At 34.1% G+C, this 17,467-nt stretch overlaps 1 protein-coding gene and 2 long non-coding RNA genes across 4 annotated transcripts; 1 reads left to right on the forward strand and 2 right to left on the reverse strand.

Annotated features, from left to right (window-relative positions):
• Positions 1-257: 257 nt before the first annotated feature.
• LOC149895319 (uncharacterized) lies at positions 258-1,297 on the reverse strand. The gene is made up of 2 exons (XR_016458489.1): positions 956-1,297; positions 258-555 (listed from the first exon to the last, which is right to left on the reverse strand). It is a non-coding gene; the product is annotated as an uncharacterized LOC149895319 (long non-coding RNA).
• Positions 1,298-3,404: 2,107 nt separating this feature from the next.
• LOC149895320 (uncharacterized) lies at positions 3,405-4,775 on the reverse strand. Of its 2 annotated transcripts, none has more exons than XR_016458468.1 (5): positions 4,661-4,775; positions 4,134-4,368; positions 3,935-4,006; positions 3,737-3,816; positions 3,405-3,632 (listed from the first exon to the last, which is right to left on the reverse strand). It is a non-coding gene; the product is annotated as an uncharacterized LOC149895320 (long non-coding RNA). The 2 variants fall into 2 exon arrangements; XR_016458469.1 differs by lacking the exon at positions 4,661-4,775 and adding an exon at positions 4,457-4,595.
• A 10,179-nt stretch (positions 4,776-14,954) lies between these two features.
• On the forward strand, positions 14,955-16,971 carry LOC149895321 (ribonuclease H2 subunit C-like). The gene is made up of 3 exons (XM_090118756.1): positions 14,955-15,187; positions 15,484-15,611; positions 16,846-16,971. The coding sequence occupies exons 1-3, from the start codon at positions 15,034-15,036 to the stop codon at positions 16,969-16,971; spliced, it is 408 nt and encodes a 135-aa protein (XP_089974882.1). The 5' UTR covers positions 14,955-15,033.
• The last annotated feature ends 496 nt before the right edge of the window (positions 16,972-17,467 follow it).

A 17,467-nucleotide genomic window follows, 5' to 3' on the forward strand; every position in this document is an offset into this window, starting at 1 on the left:
TACGGGAATAATTACGAAAAACATGAATTTTTTATTACATTATATAAAAAAAAAAATTAATCTTATAACCCCTTTACTCATGAACGCAAATGTAATGTAGGTAAGTATTCAATAATTGATATTCACATCAAAAACTTAGGTCTATTATACCTTTAAGCAGTAATAAAATCAAATTTCTATGTCAACGCAATTAGAAGATACAGCCGTAAATGTAGTCTAATAAAAACGTACTGGAAATAGTTCAAATTAAAAGCAAATTAAACGAAATACATTTATTTGAAAATGAACAGCAAAATGACGGTAGAAATAAATGGGCAGAGGGTCCGCGATAATGTGCGCGCGAGTAGCAGACGAAAATGGACGACTCCGCCGCTCGTTCGTTCTTATAAAGGCGCGCCGCACCTCGGTGAGGAAGGCGCGGGGGGTGGCCTTCCGGATTTTACTCCAACACCGCCTCTCCTGACGGGGCAGGGTCCTCGCTGCCTTCAGTGGCAGCTGCAGCTCGTGTGGAAGGGCCAGCTTCGCAGTCTTCAGCGTTATGATGTGCATCGTAACCTGGAATATACAAAAAAACCGACATTGAAAAAAAAAATACTTAAACCAATGCAAATGAGGAAAGCTGAACCGGAAAACCGAACCGTGTAACAAACTTTACACAAACATTAACATTTAATATTAAAAAAACATTTCACGATTTTGGGGAAAATTTTACCCTGTACTGGTATCCCTAATGTTAATCACATGATTATACCATAAATTTGAAACTACGTAAAAACAAATGGCGTCCTGAACAACAAGAACACTTCGTAATTTAGTCGGATAACACAAAAAAATGTTTACGTCTATTTCGATGAAAATATTATATATTTGTAGATAATTTCACATTAGAGTTAATGAAAATGTATCAACTATATCCAGTTCTATAAAACAATATACTTCAAATAAGTTTACTTACGTGTGAAAGGTAATATTTGGTAATCTTCGTTCCGGCCGATTTTTACAACCAATCACACTACAACGCACCATATTTTCACTTAAAGTCGGATTAAAACAGATCACTGTCAACGTTTATTAAACTTTGAAGTCACTTAACAGCGAGAAAAAACAGAAAACTAGCAAAACAATGGACTGTAGCCGCTTGTTTGGGACAAACTGCCTTTGTCCCCAACAAAAGAAATCGCATAACATGAGAGAAACAAAAAACAATGTTTCTGTCTCTCTTGCTCTTAGCTTTATAGTCATAAGTGTATTTCTCTCACGCATTCCTTGTCATTTTAGTGCCTCCTCTATGGTTCATTCTCACTCTACCGAACCGAAATAGTGAGGGTTGCCGTTAGGCGTTAACTAACAGTAAAAATTAAAAATGTTCTTTTTAAATAAGTAAATCTTGTTTTTAGATTTGTGTTAACAAATTCGATATGTTATATTAGGTAAACTTTTATTGGTTGCATTATTATTGTATTCTTAGAGTATATATTACATGGTTGTATTCAATTAAAGTACCAGTGCAAACTTAGCACCCCATCAATGGAATTTTGGGTCGAAAATGACCTTGATCGTTAGGTCCCCGTTAGGTCCTTTAAGGTCCCACAATTTTTTCGTTAGGTCCCCTTTAGTTTTTTTTTAAATAATTTTTTAAATTTTAGGTATAAAAAAAAATGCACTTTAGCACCCCATCCATAGAATTTTGGGTCAAAAATGACCTCAATCGATAGGTCTCCGTTAGGTCCTATAAGGTCCCACAATTTTTTCGTTAGGTCCCCTTTAGTTTTTTTTTAAATAATTTTTTTTTAATTTTAGGTATAAAAAAGTTACACTTTAGCACCCCATCCATAGCAAAATTGGCAAATTTTATCAAAATCGTATTCTTTACCGTTAGGTCCGTATGGGCTCATCATTGAAATTGTTGAATTATTTATTTTATTAAAATTATAAAATAATAAAAACCTGCGCATGCGCCTTAGAGCATTAAGGCATGCGCACATCATACATAAACAGCGCGAAATTTAAAATGGTATCGTTTCATTTATTAAATAAATCTATTGTTCTGAGAGTGCTTATTTATTAAAAACCTACTTTTCAACCTAGAATTAAAATAACCTGGTATTAGTGTCAATCTATGGTGTCAATATATTTTTTGTAGCGGCCACAGGGCCACACTACGGTCGAGGTATAGATTCGGAAAGAATAACATGCAACAAATCATTAATTTGATTCGGGATGACCTTCGCGTGGACACTCGAGGGGGCGGTATTCCAGTGGAACTGCAAGTGATGGCAGTTATTCGATATTGGGGCCGGCATGAGGTAGATGTGACTTGTGCTCTAGTTTTGGATATATACAATAGAAAAGCCTGTATAACGATCTATTACATTACAGATCCAAGAAGATTGTGCTGACATTCACAGAATGAGTCAACAGACACTTTCCCGTTTGTCCCGAAATGTTGCTATTGCGTTAGCTTCTAAAAGTTCGCGTTATATTAATATGCCGTCGAACTCAACCGAGGAAGCCAAAGCAATTAGGAAATTTGAGGCCATAATATGCGGGATGAAGCGTATCATTGGTGCAATAGATTGCACTCATATTAAGATACGCAAAGTGAGTGGAGAGGCTGGACAGTACTATGTTAATAGGAAGGGACATTACTCCATTAACACTCAAGTATGAACATTGTACAATAACATTTTAGTTTGATCATAGTGTATTTAAAGTAATAAATTTTCATTGTTATGTGTGCTATTATGTGTTTCTAATTTATAATAATATTGATGACAATAATTACAGGTAGTATGTGACTCTGACCTTAAAATCTGCGATATTGTGTGTCACTGGAGAGGAAGTACACATGATTCCCGCATATATAGAGAAAGCTCAATAAAGCGGAGGTTTGAGGAGAATGAATTTCATGGGAAGCTGATTGGAGATAGCGGGTATCCTTGTACTTCGCATCTTCTAACACCAATATTAAGACCAAGGACACAGGCAGAAGAAAGGTACAACCTGAGTCACATACGAACGAGGAATACTGTAGAGCGTTGCTTTGGGGTGTGGAAGCAAAGATTCCGCATACTCAACGAAACAATGCGAGGGTCTCTGCAAGTGATCAAGACCACTATTGTTGCTTGTGCAGTTTTGCACAATTTAGCAATACTCTTTAATGAGTCTATTTTAAATCAAGGTATTTGTGCAAACTAATATGTAAACAAAGTATATATTTTAATAATGCCAATACATAAAAAATAAGCATATTTTAATTCTTTATTTTGTATTTTTCTAGATCCTTCAGGCCTTGAAAATCAATTATTAATCGATCCAACTATCCCTGATAATATAGAAGATGAAGACGAAAATATAAACAGGGCCATTTATATTGAAACTTATTTTAATCAATAAAAACCATATTTTATTATTTTTCAAAATTTATTTTTTTTAAATATTCCTCCTCTAATGCAAGTATTTGGAGCTTCTTCTCGTGAAGCTCCCTCTCTTGTTCTATTCTTAATAGGTGAAGCTCCCTCTCTTGCTCTATTCTTAATAGATGCAACTCTTGTTGTTGCTTCATTAATTCCTCCCTGCTTTTTTTTGCAAGGAGGAATAATTGATGCTCGTAATTGGAATTTGATTTCCCACTGTAAAAATAACATAAACATTAAACATTATTTCACATAAATCACAGCTGAACAATAAGCACAGGAAATTTCATGAAATTCTATTTTCAACATTACATACTTACGTTTTTTTTGGTTTAGCTTTGAAAATATGATGTGTAGGATTTATACGTGGCAATTCAGTGGAGAAATTTGGCAATTCAGGCTAAAAATAAAAAAATAATAATTATTTTAAAATAATATAAATTTTATTTATAATACTGATATTTTTGTATAACATAACTGATAAAAATATTATACAAATTATTATATAATATGATTACCTATGCATGTGCAGTGCTTTCATCATTTTCATTCAATTTCAATGTATCATCAGCAGACTCCTTAGTAACTTCCTATAAATATATAAAATATAATTACTCAATCTCACAATAAAAAACTATATATGCATAGCGCTATTATCCCTTAATGGATATTCCAAATTAAGGAATAATAGCAGTAGAAAATGTAAAAAATATAAACCTGTTGGCCATGTGTTGCATCGCTATCGAAAGGATTGTTATCAACCACAAACTCATTAGGAAGAGCTGCTATAAGCTCTTGATCTTCAGGCGGAGGACTTGGTGGCGGAGGTCCCCCGCCTGTCATGTTTCTTGCCGTTCTAAATTTGTGTTCCGAAGCCTTAGCTTTCTTCAAATTCCTCCACTGATTTTGTATTTGGCTTAAGTCCCTTTTATGGAGTGAAATGATATTATAACTGAAATATAAATACAATAATAATGTTATTACACTGTAACAATTTATTAAATACAAGAAACTGTTAGAATAAGTAAAACTAAAATAACCAAGACAAAACATCTTCCCATGCAAGTTTTTTTGCTGTATTTGTATTAGTCGACGTATCCTTATTCTCTAATATAATATGTGCTCGCTCGAGCACTAATTATTTTCGAAGCACTTTCTAAAGAGCAATATATATTTATTAATAAGCATTAAAACATGTAAGGAAATAAGTACATTCTATTAGATTTCTTGTGTACATTACGTACCTTATCCTCCTCACTCCAATTCGTCGAACGAGAACGTTTATTGATCATTGAACTCATTTTAAATTAAAACTGAATTTGAATTTATCAAAAATCTCAAATCTGTACAAATCTCTGAATAACGAATCATTCTTTGTTCTGAGGTACAAATGTTTGAAATTTGAAAGTTATCAATATCCTGTCAGTTAAACGTCATACAAAATAAAGTCTACCATTCATATTTGTCAAAAAGTACATTTTTAGTCAAGTTTTACGTGAATAGCGGGTTTTATTTCGATAATGTTACTAGAAAAAAATACATATATTGACGTAACTTAGTTGAGAGACTGCTGAGAGGTTTATAAGTACCAGATTATTTTAATCATTGTTTAAGGAGTTGAGAGTTATTTAACTGAGAGGTGTTTATGCAACAGATCAGTCAGTTTTTATAAGTAAGGCTGGTAATTTTTTACGACATCACATTAGAAACCTCAAAAATAGCAGTACTTCTCCACTATTTAATGGATGTTATTATACATATAAACCTTCCTCTTGAATCACTCTATCTATTAAAAGAAACTGCATCAAAATCCGTTGCGTAGTTTCAAAGATTTAAGCGTACAAAGGGACATAGGGACAGAGAAAGCGACTTTGTTTTATACTATGTATAATATAATAATGATAGTGATAGCACAGTATTACAATATTATTTCCTACAGTAAGGAAACGCCTTTGATGTCGCGCGATGCCGCCGCCAGCGTAGGTACTTACGCTGCCACACGAAAATACGCTAGGGTTGCAACAAATGGGAAATAAAACAATTGTGATTATTAATATTATGATGAAATCATTTATTCATATGTACATTCAAAATAATTGCGATTATTAAATCTGATGTAATCATTTGTTCATAAATATATAATTACAGATATTGCACTGCTAAATATTATTTACGTGGACACTTTATTTTTGGATGTTCTTAATTGTATATTATACCATTTAAGAAGTAATGCATTCGCATTGGGATGTACAATCTGATTAGAAAATAATGAGGACAACATATACATAGCTTTGATTTTAATTCAACAGATACAATTATTAATACAATCTTTCTGAAATATTGTTTCCTTCTGGGATTTCAATGTAGATTTACATCCGTAAACGGAACAGTTTTTGCGCGCCATAATAGAATATGTAAGTACCTATGTATAATAAAATTATTACACAAAAAATACGACTGCGTCGTCCTTTCGCGATAGTTAATGCAAACTCAGCGTGATTGCATTAAGCGGCCCGCGTCGCCCGACCCCCCGCCAGTTCCCCTCCGTTTCTCTGCACAAGTACATTCGTCGCCATACTGTAGGAAATATGGTGATACTGTGGTATAGTCCGGCTAACGAAAGATAAGACTGGAAAAGGCGGCAAATTCAAAAAATCATCATATTAAGGTAACCTAATGGTAACTTAGGTTATAGTTGGAAATAAAGTTTTGATACTTTAATTTATTATTACGAGCTTTGTTTTTTTGAGAGATTAACAACCTCTACAAACTCTTCATCTATATAATATTATATATATGTAATCTGGTACAGTTATCTGATACAGATAAAAAAAAGAACAGCTAGTGAAAGTAATAAAAAACATAATAAAATACAATTAAATTTTGTTTAATCAATATAATCATATTAAATCTAAAAGCCGCGTTCAGCCGCGAATAAAGAATAAGAATCACTATCATTATCTCTGACATCATTAACTCTTCCATTTCTGCAGTTATTCCATCTTGTTTTTTTTGTACTGCTCTTCAACATGAATAACATGGTTCGGTCATAGAAGAAATCTCGTTGAGATACTGATTTTGTGTCTTTAAACATTTTGAACGGACAGATCGTTCAATTTTATATTGTTGCTTTAATAGTTTATAACTGGATTACTGGTATCATCCATGCAAAATAATAATAATAATATTAAACAAATCATATAATGTGCAATGCAATCAAGATGAAAAGTATCAAAATATCAAGTCACACTGTGTGTTTTTCCTTGAAAACTACATCTCTTTCAAATTGTTTCTTTTTAAATTTATTAATCATAGTTTAAAGTTTTCGTCATGTTTTCAACTCAGTTTTCAATTATTAGAAATCACTAAAATCCTAAGCTAAAATCGCAGAAAATAAAATCACTTTGACAAGCTTTGACACATCAACAACTCAGGTTTTAATGACAGTTAACTGTTAAGTGTTGCCAAATAAATTTTCGAAATAAAAAGCCAGTCTCATCTTTCGAACCAGACGTGACTAGTATAGATTTATTTATTGATTTAATAAATGAAACGATACCAATTTAAATTTCGCGCTGTTTATGTATGATGTGCGCATGTCTTAATGCTCTAAGGCGCATGCGCAGGTTTCAATTATTTTATAACTAGTGCCCCGGCTTCGCCCGTGGTACATATTTAGTATCCTATATCCTTCTCCTGGCTCTAAACTACCTCCCTGCCAATTTTCAGCTAAATCGGTTCAGCCGTTCTTGAGTTATAAGTGGAGTAACTAACACGACTTTCTTATAAATATATAGATTTTAATAAAATAAATAATTTAACAATTTCAATGATGGACCTGGGTCAATCAATTTTTAAAGGTCCCGATCATAATTTTCTCGTATTTTTTTTTTTTACTTAATTTTCAGCATTTTACTATTTCATTTAGAAGATAATTCTTCGTAGATTAAGATTATATAAGCAGCAGTGCAGTTGATTTAATACATTTGTGGATTTACCTTCACGAACCGATCTATTCACGGGAAATAATGTCCTTTGGACAACTTACACAATAGTACTTTTTTAAATGTTAAATTCCCTTAAGAATTAAAACAAATTCTTCTAATATTAAATAATAAATAATATTTTGATATTTGTTCTATTTACACCCAAAATACGAAATATTTTTATTAAAATTGAAACGAATGATGTCTTTTGAACAACCAAATAATGTTTCATATATAAAAAAGTTTCAGTAAAGCGGAAATAGTGATATTTTTTACAAAAAAACTATTAAGGCGAGGTTGTTACGTATCGCATTATTGATTTTACTTAATTAAAATGAACTGATTAAACACTTGACCGTAATTTGAAGCTTACTTCATTGAGAAGGTACCTAGCTTTTTCCGCCTATTTTTCCCTCTCTTTCCGTTGTATGTATGCTATCTCTCTCGCACACCTCTCCACCAGGTGGCGGGGCGCACGATAATGTCGGGCGCTGGATGTTTTTCATTGGCGTCTAGCTTCCGCCGCGAGAAGGTTGTCTACAAGACTACAACCTTGGTGCTATTAAGTATTAAGTATTGCTTAAAGCAAGTGCTAAAAGTGTTAAAAAGTGTATCCCGTCGGATCGGTACAGTGAGTTATTTTTACATCTATTCTAATAATATTTTACTTAAAAATGAGTAAAAATCTTTAAAGTCAACGGTATAATCGTTGGACTTTATTTAAAATGCTGAGGTTTTTAATGAATCCTTCAGCAATAGTTTATTTTTCAATACGCTTAAATACTTAATAGCATGAATAAAGATATTTAAAATTAACGATACAACCGTTACATTTTACTTGAAATAGTAACTTTTCTTTTGAAATATTTCATTATGCAATATGTAGTATGTACTAATTAATATTTGAATTTTTAATACTGTGAGTAAAGCTATTTTAACGGTGTTACCGTTCGGCTTTACTCGAATCGTTAATATTACTTTTGTGATTATTTGATATTACTAGATATATCAAATACCCTCTCTTGTATATAGATATTTTCAATATTTTATTTCATTTTTAATAATGTGTTTTTATTACAAGGGTACAAGTGAATTTTTCGTGGAAAAATTACAATTAATACTTAGTATGGATATGAGCCAACTCAAAGCTTTACAGGCATACAATCCATTGCTACGACTTTATTACATTGTCGTTATCGCTAGGAACGGTTCGGAATTCCTATCATAGTTTATTACTAAAAATTATCGAACGAGATGAGTCAGCTCCAAGAAGTCACGACATGTCAGAACATGTTGTGATATTATTTTATAAATCGTACGGGAGTTACCGCTCAACTGAATAATGATGGAATTCGCTCATGTATAGTAGATACGTACCATGAATGTTCCACACATTCAAAACTATCCCCGTAGTCTATACGTGTCCTTTTATGAGTATTATTCTGATCCGTTTTTATGTGAAAATAGACATATTACACACGGCTAATTTGATTGAAAATTACGTTTCCTATGTTCAAATGATGCAACTTTTTTTGTTAAAACGAGTAAGTACCAAAAATTTTACAATTAAATTCTTTGGTTTACTGAACTTGTGCTGAAAGGGTTATCGTATAATTCGATTTAGATACACTTATTTCAAATGATTTACAATTCACTTCTAACGTTTTAGAATAATATTATAAACTTGTACACCTTGACAAAAAGTACAAAATTGCGGGTGAGTGGAGATTATTTTGTGCAATTAAATATAACGTCCTACGACGGTATGGTTGCGTTCGTAAGGAATGTTAACGGATATAAAGCAACTAAATGTTACATCGATTGCATGAACAAAAATAAATATGAATCGAAGTTCATTTTAAAATTTAGTGAATTGATTTGAATTATGAATTTATTAAATGTCGCTAACATTGGAAAATAAGTTAAAGGACCTTGTTAATTGCTATATTATTTAAATGATTATTTACTGCTATTTTTATATTAGCACTAAGGTGTATTCTTGCTCGAAGCAGAATACATAAATGTGGCCACTACTCCTCGCAGGGGTTAGCCAGGTCAAATTCACCCTCGCAGGGTGTCTCTTAAGCATTTTTTGGCAGGCCCTACTTATTTCTAGTTACAAACATCCCTCGCGCAGCTGTCGCTCGCAGGGAAATGGTGCAAATATATATCGGCCCTCGCGGGGCTTTGATTACAATCGTCCCTCACGGAAAAGATGGTGCGAATATATATCAGCCCTCGCGGGGCTTTGATTACAGCCGTCCCTCATGGAGAAATGGTGCAAATATATATCAGCCCTCGCGGGGCTTTGATTACAACAGTACCTCACGGAGACATGGTGCAAATATATATCAGCCTTCGCGGGGCTTTGATAACAACCGTCCCCACGGGGAAATGGTGCAAATATATATCAGCCCTCGCGGGGCTTTAATGGCGATTGGTGCAAATATACAAAGGATTGATCATTAAAATGATCATAGATATTTGCTTTTGTCAACGAGGACCCACGAAAGAAGTTTTGGATATGACCGTATTGGATCTTCACTCTTCTAAGGTAGGTAGAAAAAGGTTTTGAAATCTACTTCACAGTGGGCAGGATAGTAAATGACCTAATAAATACAATAAAGGTTAGATACGTCAAATAATGGGCGCATGAAATTGATACTTCGTATCCTAAAAGTTTACGCTTCAGGAATCAGGAAACCACCATTGGTTTACCAATTATGGAAATTGGAAATGAACAAATTGTATTTACCAATGCAAAGCCTAATCGCAACAAAGGAAGGCGAGTCGGATCAAATATCATCTCGCAGATGATTTGTGGCGGTGGTTTCGAGGATTGTCACCAAGCCTTGTGTCAACGGTATGTTTGGTATCGTAATTAAATGGCACTAGCCGACCAATTTTCATATACAAACATCGGAAGAGATTTTTTATTCGCAAAGCGATTGAATGTAACAAATGACGATTGATTACGTATAGTTGACCTCTCATAGGCCTATTTTAGTTGCCCGGTCTTGTAGGCAATTTATTTGACTCGTTTTTCAACCCATTTGACCTCATTATTGCACCCATGAGATTTTTCTTCGGGGCTCAAACAATAAATCGCTGAGGGATTAGGATAATCGTTTGTTAGACAAGTTTTTTGTCATCCCACCAGGATTATTATATTGTATAATAAAGTTATATACAACTATTAACGTAAAACGTTTAAGTACTCAACGAATGCTGAGAATACTGACTGTTGAGTTACATAGGATAGAGGATAAATAACGGAAAGTCAATCTTTCCAAACAAAAGCCTCTTATTATTAGATATTACTTGGAACCCCTACCCTTAACGAGAAAGCTCTGCCAAATGACTTCTCATTTCTTTGCTTTGAGGGGGGGGGGGGGGGCAATAAATGAAATGTACAGGCTATACGGCTTTTAAAATATAAGTCTGGTAAGCGAACTAAACTTTGCTGGTTTAGTTCTTGCTATATCGCTATCCGTGCCTGCTTCTCGTGTTTACGGGTGAATTAAGTTTACCAATAGTCATAAATGCAATGCTATTCAGAGGTACTGCATTTAAAACATGACAAAGTCTGGTAAGCGAACTAAACTTTGCTAGTTTAGTTCTTGCTATATCGCTGTCCGTGGCTGCCTCGCGTGTTTACGGATGAATAAAGTAATGTACTGTCTTCGCATCCACAGCTAACTGTCCTATACTATCATAATCTTAACACAGATTCATTCGACATAGCTCCCCACGAGCTCAGTTCTTCATTTTTGCACTCGCACAACTGTGGACAACACAAGAGCAATGCCTCCATTGGTAGCAGTTACAATCAAGGGATAACTAACCTTAGGCTAGCCATATTACGGATGTTGGAACAACCGACTATATTCAGGGCAATTTTCTTTGTTCAGTGTAACGTTTAGACTGTCGTAGCATTCCTACGGAACAAAGATGGGATCAGATCTGCATCCTTAATGCAGTTAATCGAAAGGAGATACTTTCAGACGACGATAGTATTCAAAACCCACCATATTCCTTAACATAATAATGCATAGTTAAGCTTATAATCTCTCTTGCCATTATCCTGCAGCAGAATTCCTTGGCGATAATTTATCCTCGTTAGAACGAGCAAGGGTTGTTACGATAATATGAGAAATCCTAGTCAGTTAGAGACCTGAACGACGCGATAGAGTACCGCTATTTCAGTAGTAGTAACACCTAGAAGGGTGAAGGTATTCTGGAAAGCGGAACTGAAGGCCCGGTCAGCAGCATCAGCCACCTAATAGACAGTGTTCAGTGCTGCACCACTATAATCTGCAAAATGACTCTGACGGTATGAAAATGTGGAGTACATTTTCAAAATATCAAATGATATAGTTGGAATAAAAATCCTATTTGCCTCCGTCTATCCAAAAGACATACGGAGTAGCTAGTAGTAGTTGGTTGAATTAGAATAAAGTAACTATAGTTAAAATCCTTTGTTACTGACTGGATAAATTTGGCTCTTTTCCTATCTGACGTTCATATAGCTGTTGACTGCCTAGTGTTGTGCACAAACACTATTATTATAAACTAGCGGTCCGCCCCGGCTTCGCTCGTGGTACTTACGTTTTCTCTACATAAAAACCATCCTCGTACTTCAAGGAATATAAAAAGAATTATCGAAATCGGTTCAGCCGTTCTCGAGTTATGCGCTTACCAACACATTTTGCGATTCATTTTTATATAAGTATAAGAATAAGAAGATAAGTCACGTTATGTAGTCCCGAGGCTTTCGGTATATAAGTTCTGATGTAAATCATAATTATATTTTAAAACCGAATTGATTAAAAGTAACGTACTTGGCTGTAGTAATTGCAGTTTTGGGACACAGATAAGCTCCTTATCATTTTAGTCTCTTAAGTTCAGTATATTTGTTTCCAGTACAGAGTTTATGACCTATCAGTTTTAAATAAATAATTCATGCATTGTACTGAAAGTACTAGCCATGTTTAGATTATGATTGGTGGCGTTGGCTCTAAACATTAATAGCGCACGGTTTGGTTGGATGTTAAAAATCTGTATTATAATTAAAACCGTTTACCTGTTTTGATATTTTATTGCCTTATTCAAGGGGTGACCTTTTAAATTTATTTCTGACCCCAAAAGTAAGGACCAAGTTCTCTTCTTGTCCGCTTGTAGCAGGTTAGGTTAAAACTGTGTGAGTTGAGACAGTTGGTAATTCTATGTTAAGATGATTCAATTGTGCTTCTACAGAGTTCTAATTGAATAAATAAAGGTTTGAGTTTGAGGTATTTTTGCCTCGTCGGGATCAGCTGTTGCTTCATTTTGTAAGTAACATCTAAATGCGTAATTGAAAGTCGTTACTGGCGCTTTCGCAGATTTACGCTAAAGATAGTGAAAATTGTAGTAACTTTAACTTTTCAAGCCCAAAAGGTTAACTAAGGTACGCTTGAACCAATCTCATAAGTTCTAATACTTTTAATCATTATGATTAACTTTTTGGTTCTTATTTGATTAACTTTTCATCTGGGATTGTTAATATATTATATAATATAAAAATTTGTGTGATTTATTGGTAGGTATGCTATCTGCACACCTTACTCTTTCAAATAAAGAAATAAGTAATTACTTATGTATTCAAATTCACATTGGCGTCCATATATTGTACACCAGGTGGGTAACAAACAGGTCTCAATGAAGTAAGCTTCAAATTACGGTCAAGTGTTTAATAGCTGTGTTTTACCTGAAAATAAAACACATATTAAATACTTACCTATATTTGAAGCTTACACTTAACGTCCACCTGTTGTGGATTTCGACTCAATGAAAAACATCCAGCGCCCGACATTATCGTGCGCCCCGCCACCTGGTGGAGAGGTGTGCGAGAGAGATAGCATACATACAACGGAAAGAGAGGGAAAAATAGGCGGAAAAAGCTAGGTACCTTCTCAATGAAGTAAGCTTCAAATATAGGTAAGTATTTAATATGTGTTTTATTTTCAGGTAAAACACAGCTATTCTCGATATAACTGAATGAATGAAGTATAATGTGATTTTCATATGGGGACATCTTAGTTGTAGTAGTAGCGTCTTGATTTTTGAAATGTTAAAATTACAATTAAACTAGACATAAAATCGCGTAATAAAAATGTGTTCCCGAAACAGCCGAGTAATAAACAAAACATGAACTATTTAACTGTTAAAGTATAAGTTTTATATAATTATTGTCCTAGGTACAACCAAATTGTCCATGGTACAACCACTTTGGTTGGCCCAGTGACTGGTTGTCCGCGGGACATTTTTAACGTTTTGAGCCGCCAAGCAAATACTATTGTTATTTTATATATTAATCTCAGCTCAAACTAAATTATAGACGAAAGCGCATCTCGTGTAGTATAATTGATAACAATGCATCAAGTACTTATGCTTTAATCACAGTTGTCTGACGGACTGACAATAAAGCCACCCCACACTCACCAACATCGCTCGGACGACTGTTGCCGTGATTTTATACAAATCAAAATGGCGTTTGAGCCCGACAGTTAATTGTTGTGTTTAGCTTGTTGTTTAGGAATCTACCGCGCCATTTGTGTTTTGTTTCCATAACTAAATTACGGTTGTCTGTGAGACCTGTGCCATGTAGATGATTTATGGGGACAAAAGTAAAATGCCTGAAAAACGTATTATATCCAATAAAAAAAAAATATTTGTATGTTTTTATGTCAATAATCATGAACTGAATCAAGAAGTCTATTTGGTATTTATGGTCGTGATAGTATGTGTTCGTGATGCGAAGTTTGTTTATGCATAGTAGCTTGGGGACAAATGTGATAGTACTGGAAAATTGCATTTAGTCTCTGGACAACCATGAAACTACGCACAAATTAATAAAGCAAGTAAAATATTGTTCACAATAATGTTAGAAAATATTAAGAGGAATATAATTAAAACCAATTTAACTCTTTCTGATTTCATGTTTATTAATTATCGTTCAGGGACATGATGCGTGTACCGTCGGACCATTAAAAGTTGATCGACCCACCTATACGGACCTAACGGTAAAGAATACGATTTTGATAAAATTCGCCAATTTTGATATGGATGAGGTGCTAAAGTGTAATTTTTTTATACCCAAAATTAAAAAAAAAATATTTAAAAAAAAACTAAAGGGGACCTAACGAAAAAATTGTGGGACCTTATAGGACCTAACGAAGACCTATAGATTAAGGTCATTTTTGACCCAAAATTCTATGGATGGGGTGCTAAAGTGTAATTTTTTTATACCTAAAATTTAAAAAATTATTTAAAAAAAAAACTAAAGGGGACCTAACGAAAAAATTGGTGGACCTTAAAGGACCTAACGGGGACCTAACGATCAAGGTCATTTTCGACCCAAAATTCCATAGATGGGGTGCTAAGTTTGCACTGGTAATTAAAGTAAAATCTCCGGTCATTCAAAAGACTTGTATCAAAGCCGAGTTTTCCTATTACAAAAGGACGATGCAATGTCAGCTACTCAGCTGTCGATTTTGACATAATTTTTCGCGGGAATTTTGTCTAAATAAAAACAACTAGATCGGGTTAAATATTTACTATTTAATTCGAAAAAACGCAAGTTTTAATTAAAAATGTCTATACAAGTGGATAATAATTTAAAAGACACCGACAATCAAGAAGTGTTCAATCAGAAAGTGCATTATATGCCGTGTAAAATTGAAGAAGACGGTCAAGCTAATGTTCAGCAGTATTTTTCGCCATATATTCAAGAAAATGAGAATGGAGGTATGGCTTAATTAATTTATGCAATTTGGGATATTGTTAAGCTTTTTTTGATAAGATATCGGTTGTATATAATCTCTTTGAGTCAAGATAGATTCATATATTTAACATAGAACTATTTAATTAGATGTCTACTTATTAACAATCTATATTAAAGTATGCTCTGTTTACATTTATACGACGTAAAAAAATATTACTTATATGAAGATAAATAAAAAAATAACCTAAAATGATATTGATTTTACAATATCTTCAGCTAGCTGAAAACCTTTTAATAATAATTTTCATAAATTTCACAGAATTATCAGCCACTTTCCGTGGACATTCTCTAGATGGAGTAAAAATGCCACTACCAGAAGGGTACAGAGGTATTGTGGTGACAGAGGCTAAAAGACCACTCGGTGAAGGTGCTGATAGAAAGTTTCAGGTATTTCTTTAAGTTGACTTGCCTGGTAGAAATTGTATCTGAGTTATAAGGCTGCCTATGGCATGGAATCTTCAATTGGGAAGGAATTGGAATCTACTTGTTTATAAACTTTTTAAACAGTAGTTTCATTAAGTTGTCTTAAACAATATAATATACAGGGTGTCTCAGAATGTTTTTCGTTTTTCAACTGACCGTTATGCGTCAACCACTGATAGTGGGGGGAGGGGAGAGGTCTCAAACGCTTGGCGGGTTTCTGTAGTTTAGGAGTGATGAGTAATTACATGTGATCGCAGCGAGCATTTTGTGTGCGAGCGTTGTACAAAAACAATGATTCGTACACTATTGTTCGGCGTATATAGGATACAATTCAATATAACAACATTACGAAATGTGCCAAGTGCTAATTTGATCAAGCATTGGGTGCGTAAGTTTGAGGAGACTGGGAACACAATGCTGGATAAATCAACAGGACGCAAAAGAACATCGAGAACGAGCATGAACGTCGACCGTGTTCGCCAGTCTGTTATGGACGACCCGCGACAGGCACTACGATTGCGCACAACTTCCTTAAATTTGAACAAATCCACGGTGCATCGCATTATTTCCCAAGATTTGCATTTTCGCCCTTATTGTTATTGTTAAAGAAATGAGCCAATGCCCGATGATCCTGGTAAAGGAGTCGAATTCTGCAGGACAATGAAATTCAGGAGGAGACATCTCTAGGCCACCAAGAAGCCCAGATTTAAAAACTGCTGATTTTTTTCTGTGGGACTATCTAAAAAGTAAAGTTAACAATCCATTGCCACCCAACTTGAATGCTTTGAAGCAAAGAATCACTGAAGAAATCAACGCTAATCCAAGAGCAATGCTCCAGCGAGTGATTTAAAATTCTTACTCCAGACTAAACGAGTGTGAACAAGCTAATGGGGCGCATTTGCAAACGATCGTTTTTCATAAATAAAATTCATGAATTGCCCTTTAATTTGATGCTAAATAAAACTAGTTTAAACTGAATGTTCTTATTTTTATTTCATATTAAAAAACGAAAAACATTCTGAGACACCCTTTAGTTTAATCTAAAGCCTAGCTTTTAATCAAATGACTCATTTCAGGTGTTAGGTAACTTATAAAATATTTTATCAAATCGGTCCAGTAGTTTCTGAGATTAGCGCGTTCAAACAAACAAACTCTTCAGCTTTACAGGTATAGATAGTTTAAAGATATCTTATTTCAGGTAGCTGGTGGTTTCAAAGAAATAACATATTGGAATTGGGATAAAAAACCATCGAAGAATGATAATATTGTTAAAGCTATGGACTGGATTGATATAGCCGAGGCGGTAAGAACGTCTTTTAATTAAAACTAGCCGTCCGCCCCGGCTTCGCCCGTGGTACATGTTTACGTTTTCTCTACATAAGAACCATCGTCGTACTTCAAGGAATATAATAAAAAAAGAATTATCGAAATCGGTTCAGCCGTTCTCGAGTTATGCGCTTACCAACACATTTTGCGATTCATTTTTATATATAAGATAAGTCTAAAAAAAATATTTTTATGTAATTTATTCATTTTATACCAGTTTGTGCAAAACTATAAGAAAATCTATTTTATTTATGTAACTGTATTTATCAAACTAATATACAGTGTGTCCGGACATGACATACCGATATTTGAAGGGGCTATTCTCCAGGTATTTTTATCGACAATTCAACCCCTCTACAGTCCCCTACCTCACCCCCCTCAAAATGGTTTTCGAATTTTTTAAAGTATGTTTCATCACACTTATCAATTAAATTTGTTTAGTGGTCCCTAGAATAACTTGTTATTGTTCAAATAAAACCAAATTTAGTATTTTG

Source organism: Colias eurytheme, chromosome 31, assembly GCF_061535395.1.
Source record: "Colias eurytheme isolate Ceu_HAF_F1 chromosome 31, ilColEury1 Martin Lab GWU primary, whole genome shotgun sequence".
NCBI classification, from domain to species: domain Eukaryota; kingdom Metazoa; phylum Arthropoda; class Insecta; order Lepidoptera; family Pieridae; genus Colias; species Colias eurytheme.